Source organism: Carassius auratus, chromosome 4 (genome assembly GCF_003368295.1).
Source record: "Carassius auratus strain Wakin chromosome 4, ASM336829v1, whole genome shotgun sequence".
In the NCBI taxonomy this organism is placed as follows: domain Eukaryota; kingdom Metazoa; phylum Chordata; class Actinopteri; order Cypriniformes; family Cyprinidae; genus Carassius; species Carassius auratus.
In genome coordinates, this window is record NC_039246.1 from 10,634,076 (window position 1) to 10,656,049 (window position 21,974).

Here is a 21,974-nt window from a genome sequence, read left to right on the forward strand (position 1 = left end):
GGCGTGTGTTGGACTGTTGCCATGCCTACGCAGGAGGGATGATATTACCAAAGGGTGTTGTGGGAAGGAGCGTCCGCTAGATTAAGCACACATCCCCTGCGTACACACACGTAAGCCCTCTGTCCATCTCTTCATGCCGGATAAACAGGAACCCGCATGGCAAATTAATACCGGCCGATGATAAATGTCACACACATGCACATCATCCTTCTGCAGTCTCTCGGTGAAGCCAGACCTCTGTCAAAGCTGGTTTTAGTAGAACTAATTCCATTATGGCAGTCTCACTGATTGCTCTTCCTGTCTGTTTCCACCGGCGTGTGGCATATTCTTTATCTCAAATTGTGTTCCATTCAGCCTGTGCGGTGTGCACTCAGTTGATTACTTTATAGTGAAATGTTCTGCTGTCTGCGACATGACACTGTGTTTACCCAGGACCGATTGTGCAGCCTGATGTATGGCATCTTTAAACAGTGGACATCGTTGATTGATTTGCTTAATGCCATGGAATAATATTAAACAGAAATGTGTTACTCATTTACCTGACTGCAATGGGAAAGAGGACATGTAGGTTTCAATCTCTTTATATCAGCCTGTGGATTTGATCATTGTAGTGCAATCATATCCTCAGAGACATTTACACTAATGATTCAGCATTCAGGATGTTTTTTAATGAAAGCTTTCTTACTCAGCTCATCATGTTGCATGTTTCCTTTGGTCATGGATGGCCTTTTTCCGATGCCTGTGTCATTAAGTTTCACATTTTGTTGCTCACAAGTCACTCTTTCATTGCTTAAGGGACTCTCGTTTGTTTTAATTAAGTGTAAACTTTGTCTAAGGAAAAAGACATTGTTGAGCTCTGTTCTGAAATCTTTGAGAATACATGTTAGATCATTTTTGTCTGGAGAAAAATCTGAGAGCTCTTGTTTCAGAAAACCTGGTTTAGATTTTATTTCCTACGCATGTGTGACATATTTGTTTATGTATATTTGTTGTCATGTTCCTGGCATTCACCACAGTGGCACGTTTCCAACGCACATGTCATCCGGGTTCTATTTTTAGCTCGGAGGGTTAAGGTGCGTGATCCCGTGGCCCTGGCTCGCTTTACAAAAGAGCTCGTAACTGGACTCTCGCTTGTGTTCTTTCTGAACGGGATAATTTTAGACGAGGATTTGAAACTTTCAGCAGGGTGTCAGGTGTACGGCCCACCATTTCCTTGTGCGTTGTTCTTTTCATCCCCTGTCTCCGTTGCTTGTGTCGTGAGTGTGTGTAAATTTATACACCGAGCGTTGGGTCACTTTCAACCTTCGCTTCAAAAGGGACGGCCATATGGCAGTGTGTGCTTACTATGTTAAATACTGGAGGAACATCAAGTGGCAGCAGTTTTTGAGGAAGGAGCTTGGAGTTTCATCAAGTTCATTTACACATTTTAATATGCACTTGGACAGCTGGAGATGCTAGCATGCATGCTACATGTTTTTTTTTTTATATATTAGTAACCTTAGATTTTTAATGCACGTGTTAACGTACATGAGAAATGTTTTGGCCATACATACTATTAACCTCCTTAAAGCGGTCATGAACTGCCTCTGTTTTTAATTTCTTCTCTTCTCTGAGGTTCACTTATAATATTACATCAAAAACATCCTAATTCAGAAGTAATATGCAATTTTTCTGTCCTGTTTTAACCCCCAAACACACACTCATCAGAGCGCTGTTTGAAGAGGCGTAGCAGATTGTAGACTCGGAAGTAAACACCCACTGATATGATTAGCTAACAGTTGAATCCCGGGTCCCAGCTCAAGGGCCTTTCATGATCACCCCCCCCCTCTCTCTCTCTCTCCCACTTTGCTTTCTGTCTCCTACACTGGCTTATCATAATAAAGTCAAAAACACCAAAAATAAATATTAAAATTTTTATTTTTTAAATGCATTCCAGGGGATAAATATCACCGAATAACAATTCCGCGGAATAACCAGGGGCTTGGCAACAATGTTTACGAGCATAGACAACACACTACATATGTAAATCAGTGGGTGGGGTTAAATATGCATCTCTGTAAAAGCAGTCATTGATCTCTTCTGCTGAGGCAAGGTTTATTCACACTATTGCATCATAAAGCGACACATTCCACAAGCGGATGTTTTAGCCGACTGGCTTCAATAGAAGCTGTTTTTAGACTAATGACAACGTTTTGGGTTTGGGAAACTTACAGCATGATTTTATAGTACAATGACCTCTTCTTATACTGTATGTCAAAAGATGAAAGGAATTTTGGGTTCTCGGTTCATGACCCCTTTTTGCTCTCTTTGTGTTTGCACAGACAGTGTGAGTCTTTTTTCGAGGGCTTAATTTGTGCAAATAAAGGTCTGAGTAGATCTGTCTGTGATACTAGCGTGGGATGATGTTTAATTTAATGGAAGAATGACAGACAGAGGAAGTGATCACACGATACTGACTCATGCAAGTCCCTTGCTGGGACACAGAACAGTCTTTGCTGATTTCATACCATATGAGGCAGAGGCTCTTCTTGCATGCAGGGAATTATGGGAACTTCCTGGCCAAGCAGACTGGTTAACAGATTGGTCTGGATCATTTTGATACTGGCACAAGGTAGCCGGGCGTCTCCTGTTGTGTGTGTTTGTAGTGTGTACCTGCTTTGATGATGATTTTATGTGCAACAGCAAGGAGCTTCAGCCCAGATCTCAAAACCTTCAGTCCAGCAAGGCCTCATTATTTTCTCTTGAATGCGTTTACTCTTGTGCCGAAGCTGTTTGTGGTCATTCTGCTCCACAGGAAAGCCATCTCGCGGTCGGGACTCCAGCATTTGGGTCCGTCCCACAGTCCATTCCCTGCCCTGAGCAATGGACCGGCCAAGGAGCTTCGCAGCACAGTGGACTGGAGCGTAAGTGTTCTTCATCCGTCTGTCCAACTGTATGGTATTACTATTATTATAATAGTTTATAATAATAAAACTATGTTTTTTAATAATAGTTGTTATTATTATTAAATAATATATAATACATGCACATATTATATGCACATGATGAATATTTTTGGTTTGTTTTCCTGAAAGAGCAAAATTGTGAACATTTAAGCGTGCATTAGCATGGATAATTAACTTCAAAGCTAACAGTGCCCTAAGTTGTTACATTTGTCGGCCAGCTGTATACGTTACTTTGCTGAGTGTCAATAATGTACACGGCCAACAAATGTGAGCTTTGAAGAGAGTGTCCATTAGAGTCCAAAGTAAGAAAGAATTACATTAATTTAAAGGAATAACAAGATTTATATTGGTTACTTTTCTGAAATGAGATATATGTGACCTCCAAAGGAAATGAAACACATAAATGGATTAAAAGCCACAAAAGCTTTCATCTGATCTCCTCGTTTGCAGGAGAGCGCAGTGAACGGTGACCACCTGTGGCTGGAGACGAATTGCTCCGGCGACCTCTGCTACCTGGGCGAGGACACGTGCGTGGTCAAGATTGCAGTGAGTATAACGTGGTTAAACAGGTTAAAACAGACGAGAGAAGTCAGACGGTTGCTGTATTTGCAGGGCGAGCTGAAGGCAGAGAGGAGAGTGTCATTAGAGCATTTTAGCAGTGACATTTTCTTTCATGAGATAATGTGAGGCTGGTGTGTGTTGAAAGGAAGAGGCAGCTATTAGTCTGAGAATCTACAGCAGGTAAAAGGATTTTGTAAGGCTTTTGTTAAAGCGCGGCGCCACGCTCTGATGTTTTCAAGAGCCGTGGCAACTCTATTATTGCCACTTCAAGCAGTTGGCAAAATCCTTCCTTTCCTCAGAGGAAGCTTTTTACCGCTGAAGATGAGAGCATATTCTTCTTACAATAAGATGGATCGTAGATGTGTGCATTTGCTCTGTGACAAATTGCTGTGTGTTTTGTGCTGTTGGGTTCTCTTTAAGAAGTCGGCTCCCCGGAGGAAGTGTGCCGCCTGTAAGATCGTGGTCCACACGGCGTGTATCGAGGAGCTGGACAAGGTGAGCGGAGGCAGAAATATCTCTAATTCAAATGCACGTCATCAGTATGCCCTCCACAGATGAACGCTGACGTTTGTCTCTTCAAGCAGACATCAGGAGGATGATGAAATGGGATGAGAGGGTATAATCTAGGCATTGCAGTTATGGTTTTAGGATCAGGAGTTGTGGGTTCCTGCTGTTGCAGTGTTCAGATATATTTGTCAGTGCAATTGCACAAATAGATTTGAAAGGATAACAGTATATAGCTCAATATATATTGCCTTGCTGGAAATGTAATGAATAATTTACTGTAATAATTTAATGTAGTCATGTCGAATTTAGGATTTATTTCATTTATTTTAATTAGAAATTATATAAATAGTAATGATATATAATGCTATATAATATAATTATAGTTGAATATTCCAATACATTATTTCAAAACTATTATTTATGTTTTACTGACTTTGTGGTAATGTCTGCATTTGGCTAATTTATTGAATTTAAATATATTAGAAATTCTTAGAATTATTTAATACTTGAGAGATCACTATTTTTTAAATATTTTGTCATTTTTATAAATTTAATTGTAATATGGTGTAAATATTTCAGGTTGTAAACATTATATAATATTACATTATAGATTAATTGCTATATACTGTATAATGCATGAATATAAATAATATAAAATAATATAATAGTTCCATTTATCAGTGCAATTGCATGAATAGTAATTAATTTTTTTATATTTTCATAACAATATAGTTATTTCTGTTTTTTTTTATAATATAAATATTAGAAATTGTTTAGAATCATTTGATGGTTTAGAATTATTTTTTGTTTGTAAATTTTTTAAACAATTAACATATTGTATTAATACGTATGTGTCTGTATTTCACATTGTAATTGTATTTTATCAATTGCATAAGGTCATTTAATATAATATGATATAATATAACATAAGCTACAACAATCAGAGCTTCTCATTGCATTTTAATTTTGCTTTCGTTGTCTCCTCACAGATCAACTTCCGCTGCAAACCCACCTTCAGAGAGGGCGGCTCTCGCTGTCTTAGAGATGTGAGTCCACCTCATGGCCACACCACTTTATATCATGCTGAAGTTTACCGTGCACTCACTGAATGAACCCTTGTTGGCACGTTTACATGTGACCCGTTGTGTCTGTTTATGACAGCAGAACGTTTTGAGACATCACTGGGTCCATCGCCGCCGGCAAGAGGGGAAGTGTCGCCAGTGCGGAAAAGTATGTCAAGCCTTCAAAGTTTAATGAAGAACTCCTTCGCAAAAGTCTAGTATGTTTATGCCATCTTTCACATTCATTGCAGAGTTTCCCGCAGAAGTTCTTCCACAGCAAGGAGATTGTGGCCATCAGCTGCTCCTGGTGCAAGCAGGCAGTGAGTGTCACGTCAGCGTTTAACGCACTGCTTTATTTAACGCAGATTTGTTTCATCCCTTTCTCTGTTTCTCATCTCTCTGTCCGTCAGTTCCATAACAAGGTCACGTGCTTCATGCTACATCAGATCGAGGAGCCCTGTTCTCTAGGAGCTCACGCCGGGGTCATCGTACCCCCTTCCTGGATCATCAAAGTCAGGAAACCGCAGGTACGTTTTATCAGCACTTTATGAGAAGACCCGAGTCTGAAGTTTATGTAATGTCCTGCAGGAGATGCTAATGCAAGGTGACACTAGACTGTGTTTTGAAGCTAGGCTGTATGATCTTGTCTTCTGCACTCAGTTATGCTCAATACGCTTTGATGCTAAAAGATTTGATAACAGTGTGTTTCATAAAACTCGTCTACGGAGCTGCTTTCAATGTTTCATACATTGCAAAAATCACTTCTTACTCAGTATTTTTGTCTTGTTTTCCAGTACAAATATCTAAATGTTCTGAAATTAAGAAACCTTTACTTGAGAAGCAGAATGACTTAAAGTCTTGAAAAGTGTTTTCTTAATAATAATAATAATAATAATATATAAAACTAAGTAAGCAAAATTGCATAAATTTATGCTTAAAACAAACAAAACAAATTCTGCCAATGGGGTAAAAAAGAAATAAATTGCATTCAAATTTATTTTTCTTACGAGATATTTTCTTTTAAGCTAAATATGTACTTCATTTTGATAATATTTTCAGAAAGCAAACATATCTTGTGCAGTTTTGCTTCTCATGTAAATGTGCCTTGATTTAAGAATGATTAGATATTTGGAGTGGAAAATATGGAGGATTGTTTCCACCAGGGGATGAAAAAATAAAGCTAACTGCAAAATTTTCCTCACAATTCTGAGTTTATATCTCCGAATTTTCACTTTTTTATTGCACTACTGAGATTCTGGCAAGTCTTGCAAAATATGAATTCAGAATTGCAAGATATAAAATTTAAATTGCAAGGGTGAAAAAGTCGGAATTGTGAGATAAAAAGTCGCAATCAACTTTATCATTTGTTTTTCTATTGCAAAAAAAATAGAATTGCAAGATACAAAATCTTTTGAATTGCTTGATCTAAATTTTTGAATTGTGAGATATAAACAAAAAAATTACAACCAAAAAAAGTCATTTTAAATTATCTAGCAATTTAGAAAAAATAAATAAATTGTGAGATGGATAAAGTTGCAATGTGAGAAAAAAAAGTGTCTGACTAAGAATTGCTTAGGAAATCAGGACAAAAATACAGAGTAAAAAATAAATATATACAGTATATATATTTTTGCAATGTAAACTTTTAACATCACAGTTTATCTGTGAATTGAATTCAAAAACTGACCCATCATATCAACAGTCATAGCAGATATTTATATCACTATGATTGGTTGATTTATGCTTCGATGGGGCAGCTTTTTGCTGCTTTCAGTTCAGGAGTTGCTCAAAGGGAAGTTGCTTGCTTGTATTCAAAGTGTTTTTGGAATAGTTCAACCAAGGAAAATCTTTTTATTGTTTTCTCATCTTCATGTCATTCTGAACCCACATGACTTTTAATTCTTCAATATAAAAGTGATGTTTTGCAGTATGTTTACACTGCTCTTTACTTACAGTGTCAATTAGTAAATGTGTTTTGTATTTTCTTAATTGTATGACTTCAGAAGACTTTAAACATCATATAAATATCATACTATTTTTAAGATGTTTTATTCTTTTTGGTGTTGGACAGCTGTCAGTGTTTGCTTTAGTTGGTAAAAAAGAACAGTATTTGCATCAGGTTTCTTCATCAACGGGTTCAGAGCGATATGAGGGTGAACAAGTGATGAAAAGTTTTCCTTTTTGGGTGAAATAGAAAAATATAAAGTTCTAGCCCAAACTAAACTTGGTCGTGCTGGATTTAGTTTTGGTATGTGTTGGCTTTGTCTCTCTCCTGTGTCCCAGAGCTCATTTAAAAACTCCACTCGAAGGAAAAAACGGACGTCGTTCAAAAGAAGAGCCAGCAAAAAGGGGACGGATGTGAGTAGATCTGATTCCTGTCCCTCCTTTGATATGATGCCACAGTGTTTTCAGAGGGCTTTCTTCCCTTAACTCCTGCTCCGTGATCATCTGTCCTCACAGTTCACTCCAGCGGTGTGTGTGTGTCTGTATTTGTGTGCAAATGTGCATTTATTGAAGTATAACGGAGTGACTTCTGCAGGAATGGAAATGGCGTCCGTTCATGCTGAAGCCGCTGCCCTCACCGCTGATGAAACCAGTTCTGGTGTTCGTCAACCCCAAGAGCGGCGGAAACCAGGTGATCTTCTGTATAAAGACCCTAATGGAGGAATAATGTACAGTCATTATAGAACAATAAACCCTGAAAGAGTCATTATGACCAAATTAATGTACATTAAACTGCTTAATATGCAACTACTTAACATAAATATTTCATTTAAAAAGAAATGGATACATTGCATGATCAGTTTCAGATGAAATCAATATTTTATGTCACTTTATTTTATTGTGTGGGAAGAGAGTTAAACAAGCAATCTGTGTGTCTATCAGTCTGTTGGCCTCTCTGCCATTCTTTCTATCCATCCATCCGTCTGTGTTTCTATCTGTGACTATCCATCCATCTATCACTGTTGTTCTGTCTGTGCTATACTATCATTCAGTCTGTCATTCTGTCTGTTGTTTCATCTAAGAGTCGTTTTTTCTTTTTGTCTGATGTTCTCTCTCTGTCGTTCTAATCTATCTGTCTGTTGCTCTGTCTGTCGGTCGTTCTACATATCACTGTGTTGTCTGTCTGTTGAATTGTCATTGACTGACTGTTGTTCTGTCCGTCTGTTGTTGCATCACTCTGTCATTCTCTCTGTCGTTCAATGACTTTTTCTATCTGTCTGTCGTTCTGTCACTGTCATTTTTTCTATCACTCTGTCTATCATTCTGTCTGTCTGTCTGTTACTCTGACTGTTATTCTATCTTTCTGTTGTTATATCTATGACTGTCCTTCAGTCTGTCTGTCGTTCAGACAATTCCAATCTGTCTATCACTCTCTGTCGTTCTATCTGTCTGTGTGTTGTTCTATTACTGTCTGTCATTCTATCTGTCCATTGTTCTGTCTACGTCTGTCTGTCGTGCTGTCAGTCACTCTGTCATTCTATCATGCTGTTGTTCTGTCTGTTGTTAATCATTGTTTCTCATTCTATTACTCTGTTTAGCTGTTTATCCTTCTTGTTCAATTTGTCTGTTGATCTGTCTGTCTCTCTGTCTATCTATCTATCTATCTATCTATCTATCTATCTATCTATCTATCTATCTATCTATCTATCTATCTATCTATCTGTCTGTCTCTCTGTCTGTCTATCTATCTGTCTATCTGTCTGTCTGTCTGTCTGTCTGTCTATCTATCTATCTATCTATCTATCTATCTATCTATCTATCTATCTGTCTGTCTGTCTGTCTCTCTATCTGTATCTATCTCTCTATCTATCTATCTATCTATCTATCTATCTATCTATCTATCTATCTATCTATCTATCTATCTATCTATCTATCTATCTATATGTCGATCTGTCTGTCTGTCTATCTATCTATCTATCTATCTATCTATCTATCTATCTATCTATCTATCTATCTATCTATCTATCTATCTATCTATCTATCTATCTATCTATCTATCTATCTATCTGTCTATCTATATGTCGATCTGTCTGTCTGTCTATCTGTCTGACTGTCTGACTGTCTATCTATCTATCTATCTATCTATCTATCTATCTATCTATCTATATGTCGATCTATCTATCTATCTATCTATCTATCTATCTATCTATCTATCTATCTATCTATCTATCTATCTATCTATCTATCTATCTATCTATCTATCTATCTGTCTATCTATATGTCGATCTGTCTGACTGTCTGTCTGTCTATCTGTCTGACTGTCTGACTGTCTATCTATCTATCTATCTATCTATCTATCTATCTGTCTGTCTGTCTATCTATCTATCTATCTATCTGTCTGTCTGTCTGTTGATCTGTCTGTCTGTCTGTCTGTCTATTTATCGTTCTATCGTTCTATCTATCTGTCCATCTATTTTTTTTATCTTTCTAACGTTTTATTGCTCTATATCCTTCTGTCTGTCTTTCTCTCTGAGTGTCCCTCTGTCGTTCTGTTTGTGTATCGTTGTGTCTGTCTGATCTTCTGTCTGTGCTCCTCAGGGGACGAAGCTGCTCCAGATGTTCATGTGGATCCTGAACCCTCGGCAGGTGTTTGATTTGTCTCAGGGAGGGCCCAGAGAAGCGTGAGTCTCTCGATTTCAGCACTCTCTTTCATTACATCTCAGATCATCTCTCTCTTCCTCCCTTAATGCGCTTTAACCCACCATTTCTTTGTCCTGACCACATTAATTATGTAGTCGTTGGATCTCAGCAGTGCTGTGTTCTGTGAGGGAGTACAGTGTTCTAGAAGCTTCTCTCCCCGCTGCCCACCGCCTCAGTTCGTCTCAGTAATTGAGCCGTGAGGCAGCACAGCACAGGCGATGGCTCTGATGGGCTCTAGCGCTGACAGAGAGTATTAAGATGGGAGGGCAGACACAGCTGGGCGGCTGGACGGCTTTTCTTCAGAGCTGTCTGACAGAGCTGTGATTAAACTCACTCTATTAAAACAGAAAACCAACACACACTCATGCAGTGGCCCCAAAACAGTTCATCTACTATTAAAAATGCCATTGCATTAGAAGGAAAACATGAAAATATGAAATGAAGTGTCATTTATTTCAAAGAAAACGATTTATCTATATTTAAACTATATATCATACCAAATAGTTTCCAGAGTAAATGTTTTATAACGTGAATGAACACTGAAAACAAGAAAATTGGTAACACTTTACAATAAGGTTTCATTTGTTAATTTAATTTATGCATTAACTTAACATTAACTTAAAATAAGCACTACACATGTTACAGTATTTGTTCATCTTTGTTCAAGTTAGTTAACAGCTGTTCATTGTTGGTTCATGTTAGCTTAGGTACATAACATTAATAGATACAACTTTTGATTTTAATAATGTATTAGTAAAGTATTAGATTCATAAATGCTTTAGAAGTATTTTTATTGGTTATTTGTTAACTTGTGTAGTTAACTGATGTTAACAAATGGAACCTTATTGTAAAGTTTTACCACAAAAATGCTTTAGAAAACACGTCTGAAGCATTTATTAATCTTCATTTCAAAGTTTACGAATACATTTTAAGCTGTATTATTAGGAATATTATTTGAAAACTTGAGCTTACATGAACTAACGATGAACAGTTGTAGTTTTTTATCAACTAATGTTAACAAAGATTAATAAATACTGTAATAAATGTATTGCTCATTGTTAGTTATTGATAGTTAATGCATTAACTAGCGTTGCTAATAGTACCCACTTTACATTAAGGTTAAGTTTGTTAGCATTAGTTAATGCATTAGATGCTGATGATAAACATTTTACTAATTTACTAATGATAAATAGATTGCATTTACCAAACTAGGTTAATTATTAAATATATTGTTATTAACGTTATTCAATTTATTAAAATTTATCTTTTAATAAATGCTGTAAAAGTGTTATTTCATGATTCCTAATGCATTAACTAACGATAACAAATTCAGATTTATTGTAAAGTGTTACCAATATCAGTGCAAAATGGCTCTGAAATGTGAAGTTAGTTGTGATAAAATGATATTGTTTTGATATTGGAATCTAATTCGTAACATTATCAAAGCATGAATGCATGAATGTCCGTGTAATTCATGCTTTTAAATGTGCTTTAAGTGTCCAATTCTTGTTAGGGTCTTTAAACAGCTCTTATGTTTGGATTTGTTATGCTTAATGGAGGATTCTGTTAATCAGCATGCATCAGTAACACATCACTGTTGTTTCCCTCGGTCTGTCAGGCTGGAATTATACAGGAAAGTGCCAAATCTTCGCATCCTTGCCTGTGGAGGAGATGGAACGGTAAGCTGCAATGCATGTTGGGATGCTAATCATGATGAAGTTTAGAGATTTTGGACGCACCCCCCTCTGGTGACAAATGTGTGGAACGACAATGAACACGCAGTGACAAAACACTGTAATTAGCTAATGGTGGCTCTGTGCTTTACAGTGTCACGCTTTCTTGTGATTAATTTCTAGATCTATGAATTATGTGAGTTAAAACTTGGATTTCCTGAGCGCTTCTGTCATTTCTGACCCTGGGTTTGAGTGATTTGTCCTCTTTTGTCTAGGTGGGCTGGATTCTCTCGGCCTTAGATGAACTACAAATGAACCCACAACCTCCTGTAGCTGTGCTTCCTCTTGGTACAGGAAATGACCTGGCCAGGACACTGAACTGGGGAGGGGTGAGTCAACTCCTCTTAAAGCATCTTTACATTAAAGACAAATGAATAATTGTATACCCCAGACAACTGCATTAGTCTGATATGATCAGGCTGCTCTGATTGGCTGAGAAGCTGTGATTGTGCTGTAAGTGAGGCGCTTTATAGTAAAAATATGTCTAAATTTATTTTTTTATGTCTAAAAATTTGTTCAAATAAATCTTATAAAAAAATATATTATTTTTTAAAATAGATGCCTAATTTTTTAATGGTACGCATGTATGTGTGTGTATGTGTGTATGTATGTATATATATTATAAATCTTTGGTTTTTTTATGTCTAAATAAAAAAAAAAAAATTTAATATCTACACAAAATGTCTTTATATATATTTTTTTTTAAATGTCTGAAATGTTATCAAATTAAAATAAAATTTGAAATACCTATGAAAATGTCAATATGCTTTTTAGAAATGGTTTTAAATATCTTTGAAAATATGTCAAAATATGTTTAAAAAATATTTTATATTTCTTGAAAGTCTTAAGATTTTAATATATGTTAAGTGTCTAAAATGTAATAAAAAAATATATGCCTAAATATTAATCTTGGTATGTTTTTTATGTCTAAACATTTTTTTTTAAATATTTTAAAATATAAAAAGTTTTAATATATTTAAAAAATGCTTTTTAATATTTAATTTTTTATTAACAATTTTCCACCCTTAGAAGATATATATTTAAAATAAGTTTTATTAGAAAAAGCAATAACATTCAAATTTATATTAAAACAGAATCTGATGGTGTGGCTGCTGTGATTGGCTGAGAGCCTGTGATTGTCACTGATAAATGCCGCTCATTATTTGCCGTTATACTCTGACTGTGTGTCTGGAGAAACCCTGGTCTTAGAATCTGGAGTCTCCCAGGATATTCCTCCATGCCTCAATCTGAAGTCTGTTATTAGCAATGAAGCGGGTGTAATGATCATTTGTGTTGATGCTCTCATCATTGCGTTTGATCTCAAGTTCAGTGAGAGAACCGCTCTCACAGACAGTAGCTGTGATGTTTCAGGGTTACACGGACGAGCCGGTGTCGAAGGTCTTGTGTCACGTGGAGGACGGGACGGTGGTGCAGCTGGACCGCTGGAATCTGCAGGTGGAGCGATCGGCCGTTCAGCCGGAGGAGGGAACGCAGAAGGTGACGGCTGTGTTCATGCTGACAGACACAGAGATTGGGTTGTGTTTACACGCTGCTGATATGTTTGTGTGTCTGTTCTCAGCTTCCTCTAAACGTGTTCAATAACTACTTCAGCCTCGGCTTCGATGCCCACGTCACCCTGGAGTTCCACGAGTCCAGAGGTCTGTGATGCTCGTCCTACTGGAGACCGGAGCTTACACCACATATATGAGGCGTTTAATACCTGACAGTGACGGTTTAAATGCCCTGAACACATTCTTCAGCCTTTTAATAGTGTTGATATTCTTCAAATATATTCTTTCAAATGTGCATGGATTTTAGATATAAATAAAAAAATAGATACATCCACATCTAAATGAAAGTATTAATATTTTAGTAGTAATGTCATTCAGATTTTAATAAATATAAAGAGATAAAAAATTTAAAAATTTTTAATGTTTATATTTTAAAAGATATAACAACTTCATATTTTTTATGAGACACATAAATGTAAAAAAAAGTCTTAATAGTCTTAATGCTTTCATATTTTAGTAATTATATTTTTTAAATACATCTTAATATTATATAAAAATAATATATTTTAAAAAAATACAGTAATATTTTATAACATAATAGTCTTAATCCAGTAATATTTTAATTAAAGAAAATAATCTTAATATTATATAAACTTAATATTTAAAAAAAAATGCCATCTGTCTTAATATAAAAAAAAAAAAAAACTAAATATTCTTAAAAAAAATTTAATCTTGTCTTTACATTTTTATAAGGATGCTATTTTTTATGTAAAATATATTTATGAGTTCAAGTTCAGTTCACATTATCATTCATCAGAGACTTTTTCTGAATACTGAACAGATATTGATTTGTAATGTAAATGTGGGCGGGGCTATGTTAATCATTATACTCCAAGGGATATGACATCATGAACCATGAAATTTAGTGCATATTGAGATGTGGCACATTGAACTTTTCTATGATTTGACATTTAATAAATTAAGTCTTTAATAAGATTTCTTTATGTATCCGTTGTTTTTCTTTCTCTGAGTCATAATCATTTGTGGTTGTGTTCCTTCACAGAAGCCAATCCCGAGAAATTCAACAGTCGCTTCCGTAACAAGATGTTCTATGCAGGGGTAAGCTGTGTCCCTGTCTGTCTGACAGACTGAGCAAGTGTGTGTGTGTGTGTGTGTGTGTGTGTGTGTGTGTGTGACTCGTACTTGTGTCCCCTCAGGCGGCTTTCTCTGACTTCCTCCAGCGGAGCTCGAGGGATCTGTCCAAGCACGTCAGGGTGGTGGTGAGTATGAGACTCTGCTCTGGCTGTTTCTGTCCGCTCATGCTAACTTTACCATTCTTCACCTGATCTTCTTCCGTGTAATTATTTTCCTTCTTTATTGGCAGTGTGATGGTACGGATCTCACACCCAAGATCCAGGAGCTGAAGTTTCAGTGCATCGTCTTCTTGAATATTCCCAGGTGTGTGCAAAAAAAAGACTCGGTCTTAGGAAAAGTTTTTTTTTTAATTATTAATTTATTCTTTTATCGTGAATTCTGGTTATATCTCTCTGTTGGTATTAAATCAGACAAAAAAAAAAAAAACATATATATTTGGATATTTACATGGATATTCAAAATACAGTATATATCAAATATAATTTTTTTAAATATTCAATATTATTCGTAAATATTTTTTAATATATTTTTTTTATATTGTCTTTTGTTTTTTGTTTAAAAATGTTCATAGAAATCTTAATATTTTTAAAAACATATTTTTTATATCTCTTTTAAAGACACTTAGTATTTTTGCAAAATGCTTGTACATATAATAAAAAAAAAAACATATTATATTTTAAGCATATTTGGCTAATAAAATGTTTATATGTTATATATAATTATTATTTATTAATATTAAATATGTTTAATTGGACATTTTAAATGTTTAGATTAAAATGTATAGTTTTTTTAAACACGTATTCATATTTAAAAAGAAATATACAAGACAAATCTGAAAAGCAGAATTAGATTTTTTTTCCACTATTTAAACATTAAAATATAATGGCAATGAACAGCGTTATGCAAACTGAATTAAAAAAAAAAACATGAAAAAAATAAATAAATGTATATGTGTGTATATATATATATATATATATATATATATATATATATATATATATATATATATTATTATTTTTATTATCTTTTGCTTTAATTAACCCTTTGAAATATAATAGTGATGAAAAGGGTCATGCAAGCGAAAAATAAAACTAAGCTTTTAGTTAAAGCTCATTTGTATTATACATCGATCAGAGTTGAATCTCTCAAATAATGTCAATAGTTCAGTCATCAGTTAATTATATCAGTAGGAAGTCATGAGGACTCAAATGGCATATTTCCTGACTGTCTGTGGGTTTTCACCTGAAGGATTCGTTCAGCTCAGTAAAGTTATACACGTCTGTCTTCACTCTCCTGTAACCTGCCGTCTGTAGGTACTGTGCAGGCACCATGCCGTGGGGCAACACGGGCGACCACAGAGATTTCGAGCCTCAGAGGCACGACGACGGCTGCATCGAGGTGATCGGCTTCACCATGGCCTCTCTGGTGAGCGCTTCACCTCTTTCTGTGAGTCAGAGAAAGAAGTGTTAGGCTCATGACTCATGTGTTTCCCGTCTTCACCACAAGGCGGCGCTGCAGGTGGGCGGTCACGGCGAGCGTCTGCATCAGTGCAGAGAGGTGGTCCTCACCACCTTCAAGACTCTGCCGGTGCAGGTGGACGGAGAGCCCTGCCGCCTCGCACCCTCCACCCTCCGAATATCTCTGAGGAACCAGGCCAACATGCTGCAGAAGAGCAAGAGACGCACGTCTGTGCCGCTGCTCAACGAGTGAGTGCCTCCGCTGCAAGACACCGCCTCTTACACAAGCTCTTTAAGCTGCCTTTTTCTCTGTTTCATAGATTTTTATTTGAAATATTTATTTTTTGAGATTAGAAAAACATGTTTCTTTGTTGTTTTACTATATGATATTTGGCAACCTGAACTAATCTTGTCATTACATTACAAGGTCAAAATGTAATATTATGAAATTTTTATGTATATATATATATATAGGGAGAGGGAGAGAGAGAGGGAGAGAGAGAGCGAGTTATATTATTTGTTTTTATGGTTTTCTTGTCACAAAAAAGCTCCCCAAGCAGCTAACCACTTTTTGATTTAGCATAAATAAATAATATAAAAATGACAATATACAATAATAATATACTACTGTATGTAAATAAATAAAAAGTAAAAATAAATAAAAAAATTTGGGGTTGGTAAGATATTTTCTTATTTAACACAATCTATATATATATATATATATATATATATATATATACATATATATATACAGTTTTGTAAAATATATTATTAAAGTTTCAAATAATCATCTTCTATTTGAATATATTATAACATGTAATTTATTTATGTGATCAAAGCTGTATTTTCAGCATCATTACTCCAGTCTTCAGTGTCACATGATCTTCAGAAATCATTCTAGTATGCTGATCTGCTGCTCGGGAAACTTTTATTATTATTATTATTATTATGTTGGAAACCATTGTGCTACTTAATATTTTTGTGGAAAAAATAATACTTTTTTTTTTTTTTTTGTGGAAACAAAAAATTAAACAAATTTTAGAGGTGTACATTAGTGTATAAATAAAATTTTGATACAAGTTAAACATTATATCACATCACCCCCAGCTGATCTCTCAGAACGAGGGTTGTTTTAGAGCGTTCTCCTCACACACACACACACACGCACACACACAGATGTGAGCGTCTGGACGAGAGTGTGTCACTAACAGTCTAACACTGTGTGTGTGTGTGTGTGTGTAGTAACAGCACTAATCCACGTCTGCTGGTTCTGCTCTCTGTGCTGCTCTCAGTGGGGTTTTCTTTCTTTGTCTCCATCTCTCTTCTCCACCTTAATCACCGGTGGCCCTTCGTGTGTCTGTCTGTCGGTCTGTCACCTCGGTCCCGTCTCTCTCTGTCTCTGTGCTGACTGGCTTGGCTGTGCTGCCTGTGTTCCTGTGTGGCTGCGCTGACGCAGCATTCAGAAAGTGTGCGCAGCCGACCTGCGCCGCCTCTCTGCTCCCCCCGACTCCTTCTCTGTGTAAGTACGCTATCTCTCAGCACACACACACACACACACACTGAGGCATGTGTGTATCTGTGTGAGTCGAGGCCTCTCACTCATGAGTGTTTTGTGTTTTACACTCAGCTCACAGCGCATCTTAAAGTCAACATGAAGCTGAAAAAGACCCTGTTTATAGACTAAATACAGCTTTCTGGTCTTATTATACACAAATCAGTCAAATAAAGCGTTTGTATTTAGAATCAGAATTAAAATAACATAAATGTAATATAAAATGTATACTTAAATATCTCCTTTTAAATTGTGTGTGTATATATATATTTGATTGTATAATTAAATTATATATAATAAAATATATTGATTCAGTATATAATATATATGTATATTTAATATAAAGTAATATGTAATATTATTAATGTATTTATAATATTATTAAAAATATATATAATAAATTTATATATAATTTACACTTAAAATGATAATTTACACTTAAAATGATATACATGTATATTTTTTACAATGATTATCATATTATCATTGTTCATATGCAATTAGGATTTATTATATTTACATTTTATAATAATACTTTTTATATAATTGTAATATTTGTATTATTTCATTATAAATATATTATTTATTTTGAATGTAATATTTTAAATATTCTTTCATGTTTTTTATAATTTTATATTACAAATATTTTAAATTAATTAATAATGATATTATTTTTTATTAAAAAATCATATAAATGTTTTCAATAAAAAAGAATATTAAAATAGTTAATAGTTATTATTATCATTATTTATTAATTAATTTATATTAATTAATTTATTTTTGTTTATACCAGTAGTGTTGACTATAATAATGCTAATCATTAACCAAATAGCCATTTAAGCATTTTGAATGCTTTTCTAAATTATTTCAGATAATAAACACAGTAAATTAATATCGGTTAATGTATTAAAGGCTACAGAAATTTGAGTAAATAATAATCAGTTTGACTATATAACTATTCTTTTAAGGGTCAATCATGTTGACTTGTATAAGGATGACAGATTTGGTCTAAACAGACCAAATGAACACGAAAAGCATTTTTATCCATTAATGACCGTGATGTCCTTACATGAATGGCTCACTAGGTGGCATGCTAGTCTCTTACTTAGAGGGTGTATAAGAGAGAAGAAGTGTAATGGAGTTGTTCCAGAGAATGCAGTGCATGCAAGTTACTGCTTTTTAAAAGTTTCTGAGAGAAACCCATTGCTGTGTGTCTTTCCAACATGACGACACAATGACTTCAGTCCTTCCTGATCTTCACCTGTCCTCTTGTGAAGCTCATTTCCACTCTTTTTCACGAGCTCCTCATCGTCTGAGATTAATATTGTTTTCATGGTTATTCATTATGAATCAGTACAGTCATAAAGTGTTGTTGTGGGCATTATCAGCAAGCAGAAGATAAAACGCAGAGCATGTCTGTTTCACCTCCACCTTTGTTGATTAGATGTTTCATTAATGTGGCATCAGTTCTCATTTGTTGTCGTATCGCAGCCCTCATGCCGTCCCTGAGCGTCTGCGTCTGCGTGTGAACCGCATCGGCCTGCAGGAGTACGAGAGCATGCAGTTCGACAAGGAGCGTCTGCGTGACATCTGTAAGTCAGCGAGAAACCTTCCCACAATTCAGTTCACTTGTTATTATACAGTGCTGCTGTAGGACAGGTGAGTGTGATGTGACTGTGTGTGTGTGTGTGTGTGTGTGTGCTTGTTCAGCGACTCCTGTTGGCATCGTGGTGGTGAGAGGAGACTGTGACCTGGAAACCTGTCGCCTGTACATTGACAGACTGCAGGAGGTGAGCACTTCCCATGATGCTCCTGTCAGACTGACTTCATCGAGCACTGAATCAATGCAATTACTGACACAACTCAATTTAGTTTGTCATCCTGCAGTGTTGAGTTATTTCAGGATCAACATTTAACCTCAAATCTAACCACAGCTTTGGCACCATCATGTTTAACTCATTGGTGTCTGGTGTTGACAGGATTTACATCAGGCGCCCTCTACTGGTCACAGAGTGCACTACCAGGTAAAGACAGCTCAATTCAAAACACAAGATGCTGAGTCAGAATGACAGGAATAGGAATCGATTAATACAGAAAAGAGATTAATTAATTATTCATAAAAATAATTATACCTTAATATTCTCATATATATGTTCAGGACTATCAAAATAATTATTACCGGCATCAAAATATATGTTAAGAACCACAGCTTGTTCAAATAAATCATAAAAATGAATATTCACTTTTTATACAATTTAAATCTATTAATTGTGTAATGATAACTTAATAAAATACTTATTTAAAATATTCACATCAGTATTTAAATCTTTACATTTTGTAATGATAGCATAATAAATATAAAGAGATAAAATATTTACACCAGAATTTATACCTTATTAATTGTGTAATGATAAAAAAAATTAATTACTTAATAAAATTGTTTAAAAAATATATTTCCATTTGTAATAATAACATAATAACTATAATAATAAAAAGAAAATATTCACATCAGAATTTAAATCTGGTAATTTTGTGCCAACTAAAATTTTATTCACATAAAAATTTGAATCTAGTAATTACGTAATATTTTGAGTAAATTATAGCATAGTGTTAAATGAAGTAGTCTTCAGCTGTGGTCAACAAAATAAAAGTTAATTTATTAAATATAGTGATTTATAAATAAATGATGCCCCATATGTTTATGGGTGATTCATATTGAAAATAAAATATGTATGCATTCCATGAAAACTACACAAAGTAGTTATGACTATTTCATTTTATTAGAATTAATTTGCACTTTTTTTTATTCAAATGCACCTCAGTGGAGGATCTGAAGTAGAACTGACAGTAAATGTGGCTCTGAATTGTTTGTCAGGATGAGAGCGCAGGTCTGCCGCGGCCCAGCTCTGCACACAGACTTTCACCAAACTGGAGCTTCCTAGACTGTGAGTCACTTCATCTGTACTGGAAGACGACAACTTCTCTGTGTCAGTAAATGCTTACCGCTGTCATGTTTATTCTGTTTCCAGCTACATCATCGGACCGGTTTTACCGCATAGATAAGGCACAGGTATTATGACCATACAATGTGCCTTATAAAACATTTATAAGCTTACAGGAAGCTGAGTAATGTACAATTGTGTGTGCAAACAGGAGCACCTGCACTATGTGACCGAGATATGCCAGGATGAGGTTTTCATCTTGGACCACGAGGCCCCAGCGGTGAGCCAGGTCCGGGTCCCAGAGATGCCAGACGTGGTGGTGGAGCCCAGTTCCGGGTGAGACTCATCAGTACCTTGTCTTTCTGTTCATTCCTGACAGGTTTATACCTGGCTACAAAGCTGACCTTTTATTTTACTCTGGTTTCCTTATTACAGGGTTGCCCTGACCTCAGACGAACAAGGTAAAGTACAAACGCATACTTCTCTGAAGTGAAGTGGTGATGAGATAGGAAACAGGTCTTGACTGTTTAGAAATGGAGCAGGTTTTCTTTAGAAGTTGATGTTTTCTGTCAGAGGTCATGTGTTAAACCAAAATCACCGGCAGCAGAAATTCCCACATGCATTTCTTAAAGCTGCAGTAGGTAACTTTTGTAAAAATATATTTTTTACATATTTATTAAACCTGTAATTATGTCCTGACAGTAGAATATGAGACAGATAATCTGTGAAAAAATCAAGCTCCTCTGGCTCCTCCCTGTGGTCCTATTGCCATTTAGAGAAATTCATCCACTCCTGGTAAGAAACAACCAATCAGAGCTGCGGTCCGTAACTTTGTTTGTGTTCAAAATGTAGAAAAATGAACATAATAAGCGAGTACACCATGAATCCATTTTCCAAACCGTGTTTTTAGCTTGTCCTGAATCACTAGGGTACACCTATAATAAGTGTTTATATTCGGACTATTTTTAGATTGCTTCGGGGGTACCGCGGCGGAGTAACCCAGTACCTTTGTGATTCTTCATAGACATAAACAGAGAGAAGTAGTTCCGGCTACGATGTTCTTCCGCAAGACGCAAGCAGTTCTGTTTATTAACCGCTAGAGCGTCAAAGGTTACCTACCCCAGCTTTAAGATACCTCATGTATGATTGTTACTCATTGTTTGGACAAAATCTCAACTGTTTTCCAGCTCTCCTGTCAGCTGCTGTTAAAGGAGATGTAGGCACGGTAAGATTGTTTGCATCTCCTTGTTTGAATTTGAAAGTGGAAGTGTTTTTGAGAAGTGACTCAGCAGGGTAGCACACAAGCACTTGTGCAACTTGTTTGTTTTTCTGATTAAAAGTCACTCGTGTGACTCATTCTGTCACTCATCTGGACTCATGATCTGTTGTGTGTGTCACAGGTGTCGGGGTGCCGCACCCGTGGGGTCAGTCTGCTGGTGCGGGACTCCCAGGGGTGCACCGCTCTGCACCTGGCCGCCCAACACGGCCACACGGACATCGTGAGTTTTATTCTGGAGCACGGTGAGTGAGAAACAAGCTCATAGACACACACAAATCATGTGCTTGAGTTCTGAATTGCTAAATTCTGTTGTTGTTTTTTTAGGTTCAAAGCTGATGCTGGATTTAACTGACAGAGACACGTACGTAGCTGCAGGTTTATCTGATGATTTGCATGTTAATGATGTGAACTGGCATTTAATTTGCCTTCCATTCCTTTTTTTTTCAGAGGCGACACCGCATTGCACAAAGCAGCAGCCCAGCAGCATGTGGAGGTGTGCAGACGTCTGCTGGAGGCCGGGGCTTCCCTCAGCAAAACTAACTTCCTGGTGAGAATCTATTTGTGTTTCCTCTTTGTTTTGACACGTGATGTGAGACTCGGCAGAGACTGTCACATTGTCCTCTTCAG

General features: G+C 35.9%; 1 protein-coding gene across 5 annotated transcripts in view; it reads left to right on the top strand.

Moving 5' to 3' along the window:
* The window catches only part of LOC113067723 (diacylglycerol kinase iota-like), a 37,770-nt gene that overhangs the window by 15,004 nt on the left and 792 nt on the right, over positions 1 to 21,974 (top strand). Inside the window, exons 2-32 of one of the 5 annotated variants that reach the window (XM_026240161.1) lie at positions 2,795 to 2,903; positions 3,396 to 3,491; positions 3,927 to 4,001; positions 5,003 to 5,059; positions 5,175 to 5,243; positions 5,326 to 5,394; positions 5,485 to 5,601; positions 7,358 to 7,432; positions 7,614 to 7,709; positions 9,617 to 9,699; positions 11,337 to 11,397; positions 11,667 to 11,780; positions 12,823 to 12,948; positions 13,031 to 13,109; positions 14,026 to 14,081; positions 14,180 to 14,242; positions 14,347 to 14,420; positions 15,431 to 15,542; positions 15,624 to 15,823; positions 17,031 to 17,093; positions 18,618 to 18,718; positions 18,837 to 18,916; positions 19,106 to 19,150; positions 20,002 to 20,071; positions 20,156 to 20,196; positions 20,280 to 20,404; positions 20,504 to 20,529; positions 21,256 to 21,293; positions 21,469 to 21,589; positions 21,672 to 21,708; positions 21,795 to 21,894. In XM_026240161.1, the coding sequence (XP_026095946.1) occupies positions 2,795 to 2,903; positions 3,396 to 3,491; positions 3,927 to 4,001; positions 5,003 to 5,059; positions 5,175 to 5,243; positions 5,326 to 5,394; positions 5,485 to 5,601; positions 7,358 to 7,432; positions 7,614 to 7,709; positions 9,617 to 9,699; positions 11,337 to 11,397; positions 11,667 to 11,780; positions 12,823 to 12,948; positions 13,031 to 13,109; positions 14,026 to 14,081; positions 14,180 to 14,242; positions 14,347 to 14,420; positions 15,431 to 15,542; positions 15,624 to 15,823; positions 17,031 to 17,093; positions 18,618 to 18,718; positions 18,837 to 18,916; positions 19,106 to 19,150; positions 20,002 to 20,071; positions 20,156 to 20,196; positions 20,280 to 20,404; positions 20,504 to 20,529; positions 21,256 to 21,293; positions 21,469 to 21,589; positions 21,672 to 21,708; positions 21,795 to 21,894 (2,578 nt within the window). Of the gene's footprint in view, positions 1 to 2,794; positions 2,904 to 3,395; positions 3,492 to 3,926; positions 4,002 to 5,002; positions 5,060 to 5,174; positions 5,244 to 5,325; positions 5,395 to 5,484; positions 5,602 to 7,357; positions 7,433 to 7,613; positions 7,710 to 9,616; positions 9,700 to 11,336; positions 11,398 to 11,666; positions 11,781 to 12,822; positions 12,949 to 13,030; positions 13,110 to 14,025; positions 14,082 to 14,179; positions 14,243 to 14,346; positions 14,421 to 15,430; positions 15,543 to 15,623; positions 15,824 to 17,030; positions 17,094 to 18,593; positions 18,719 to 18,836; positions 18,917 to 19,105; positions 19,151 to 20,001; positions 20,072 to 20,155; positions 20,197 to 20,279; positions 20,405 to 20,503; positions 20,530 to 21,255; positions 21,294 to 21,468; positions 21,590 to 21,671; positions 21,709 to 21,794; positions 21,895 to 21,974 lie in introns of all 5 variants that reach the window. The other 4 variants (XM_026240170.1, XM_026240177.1, XM_026240186.1 and 1 more) reach the window with 4 other exon arrangements.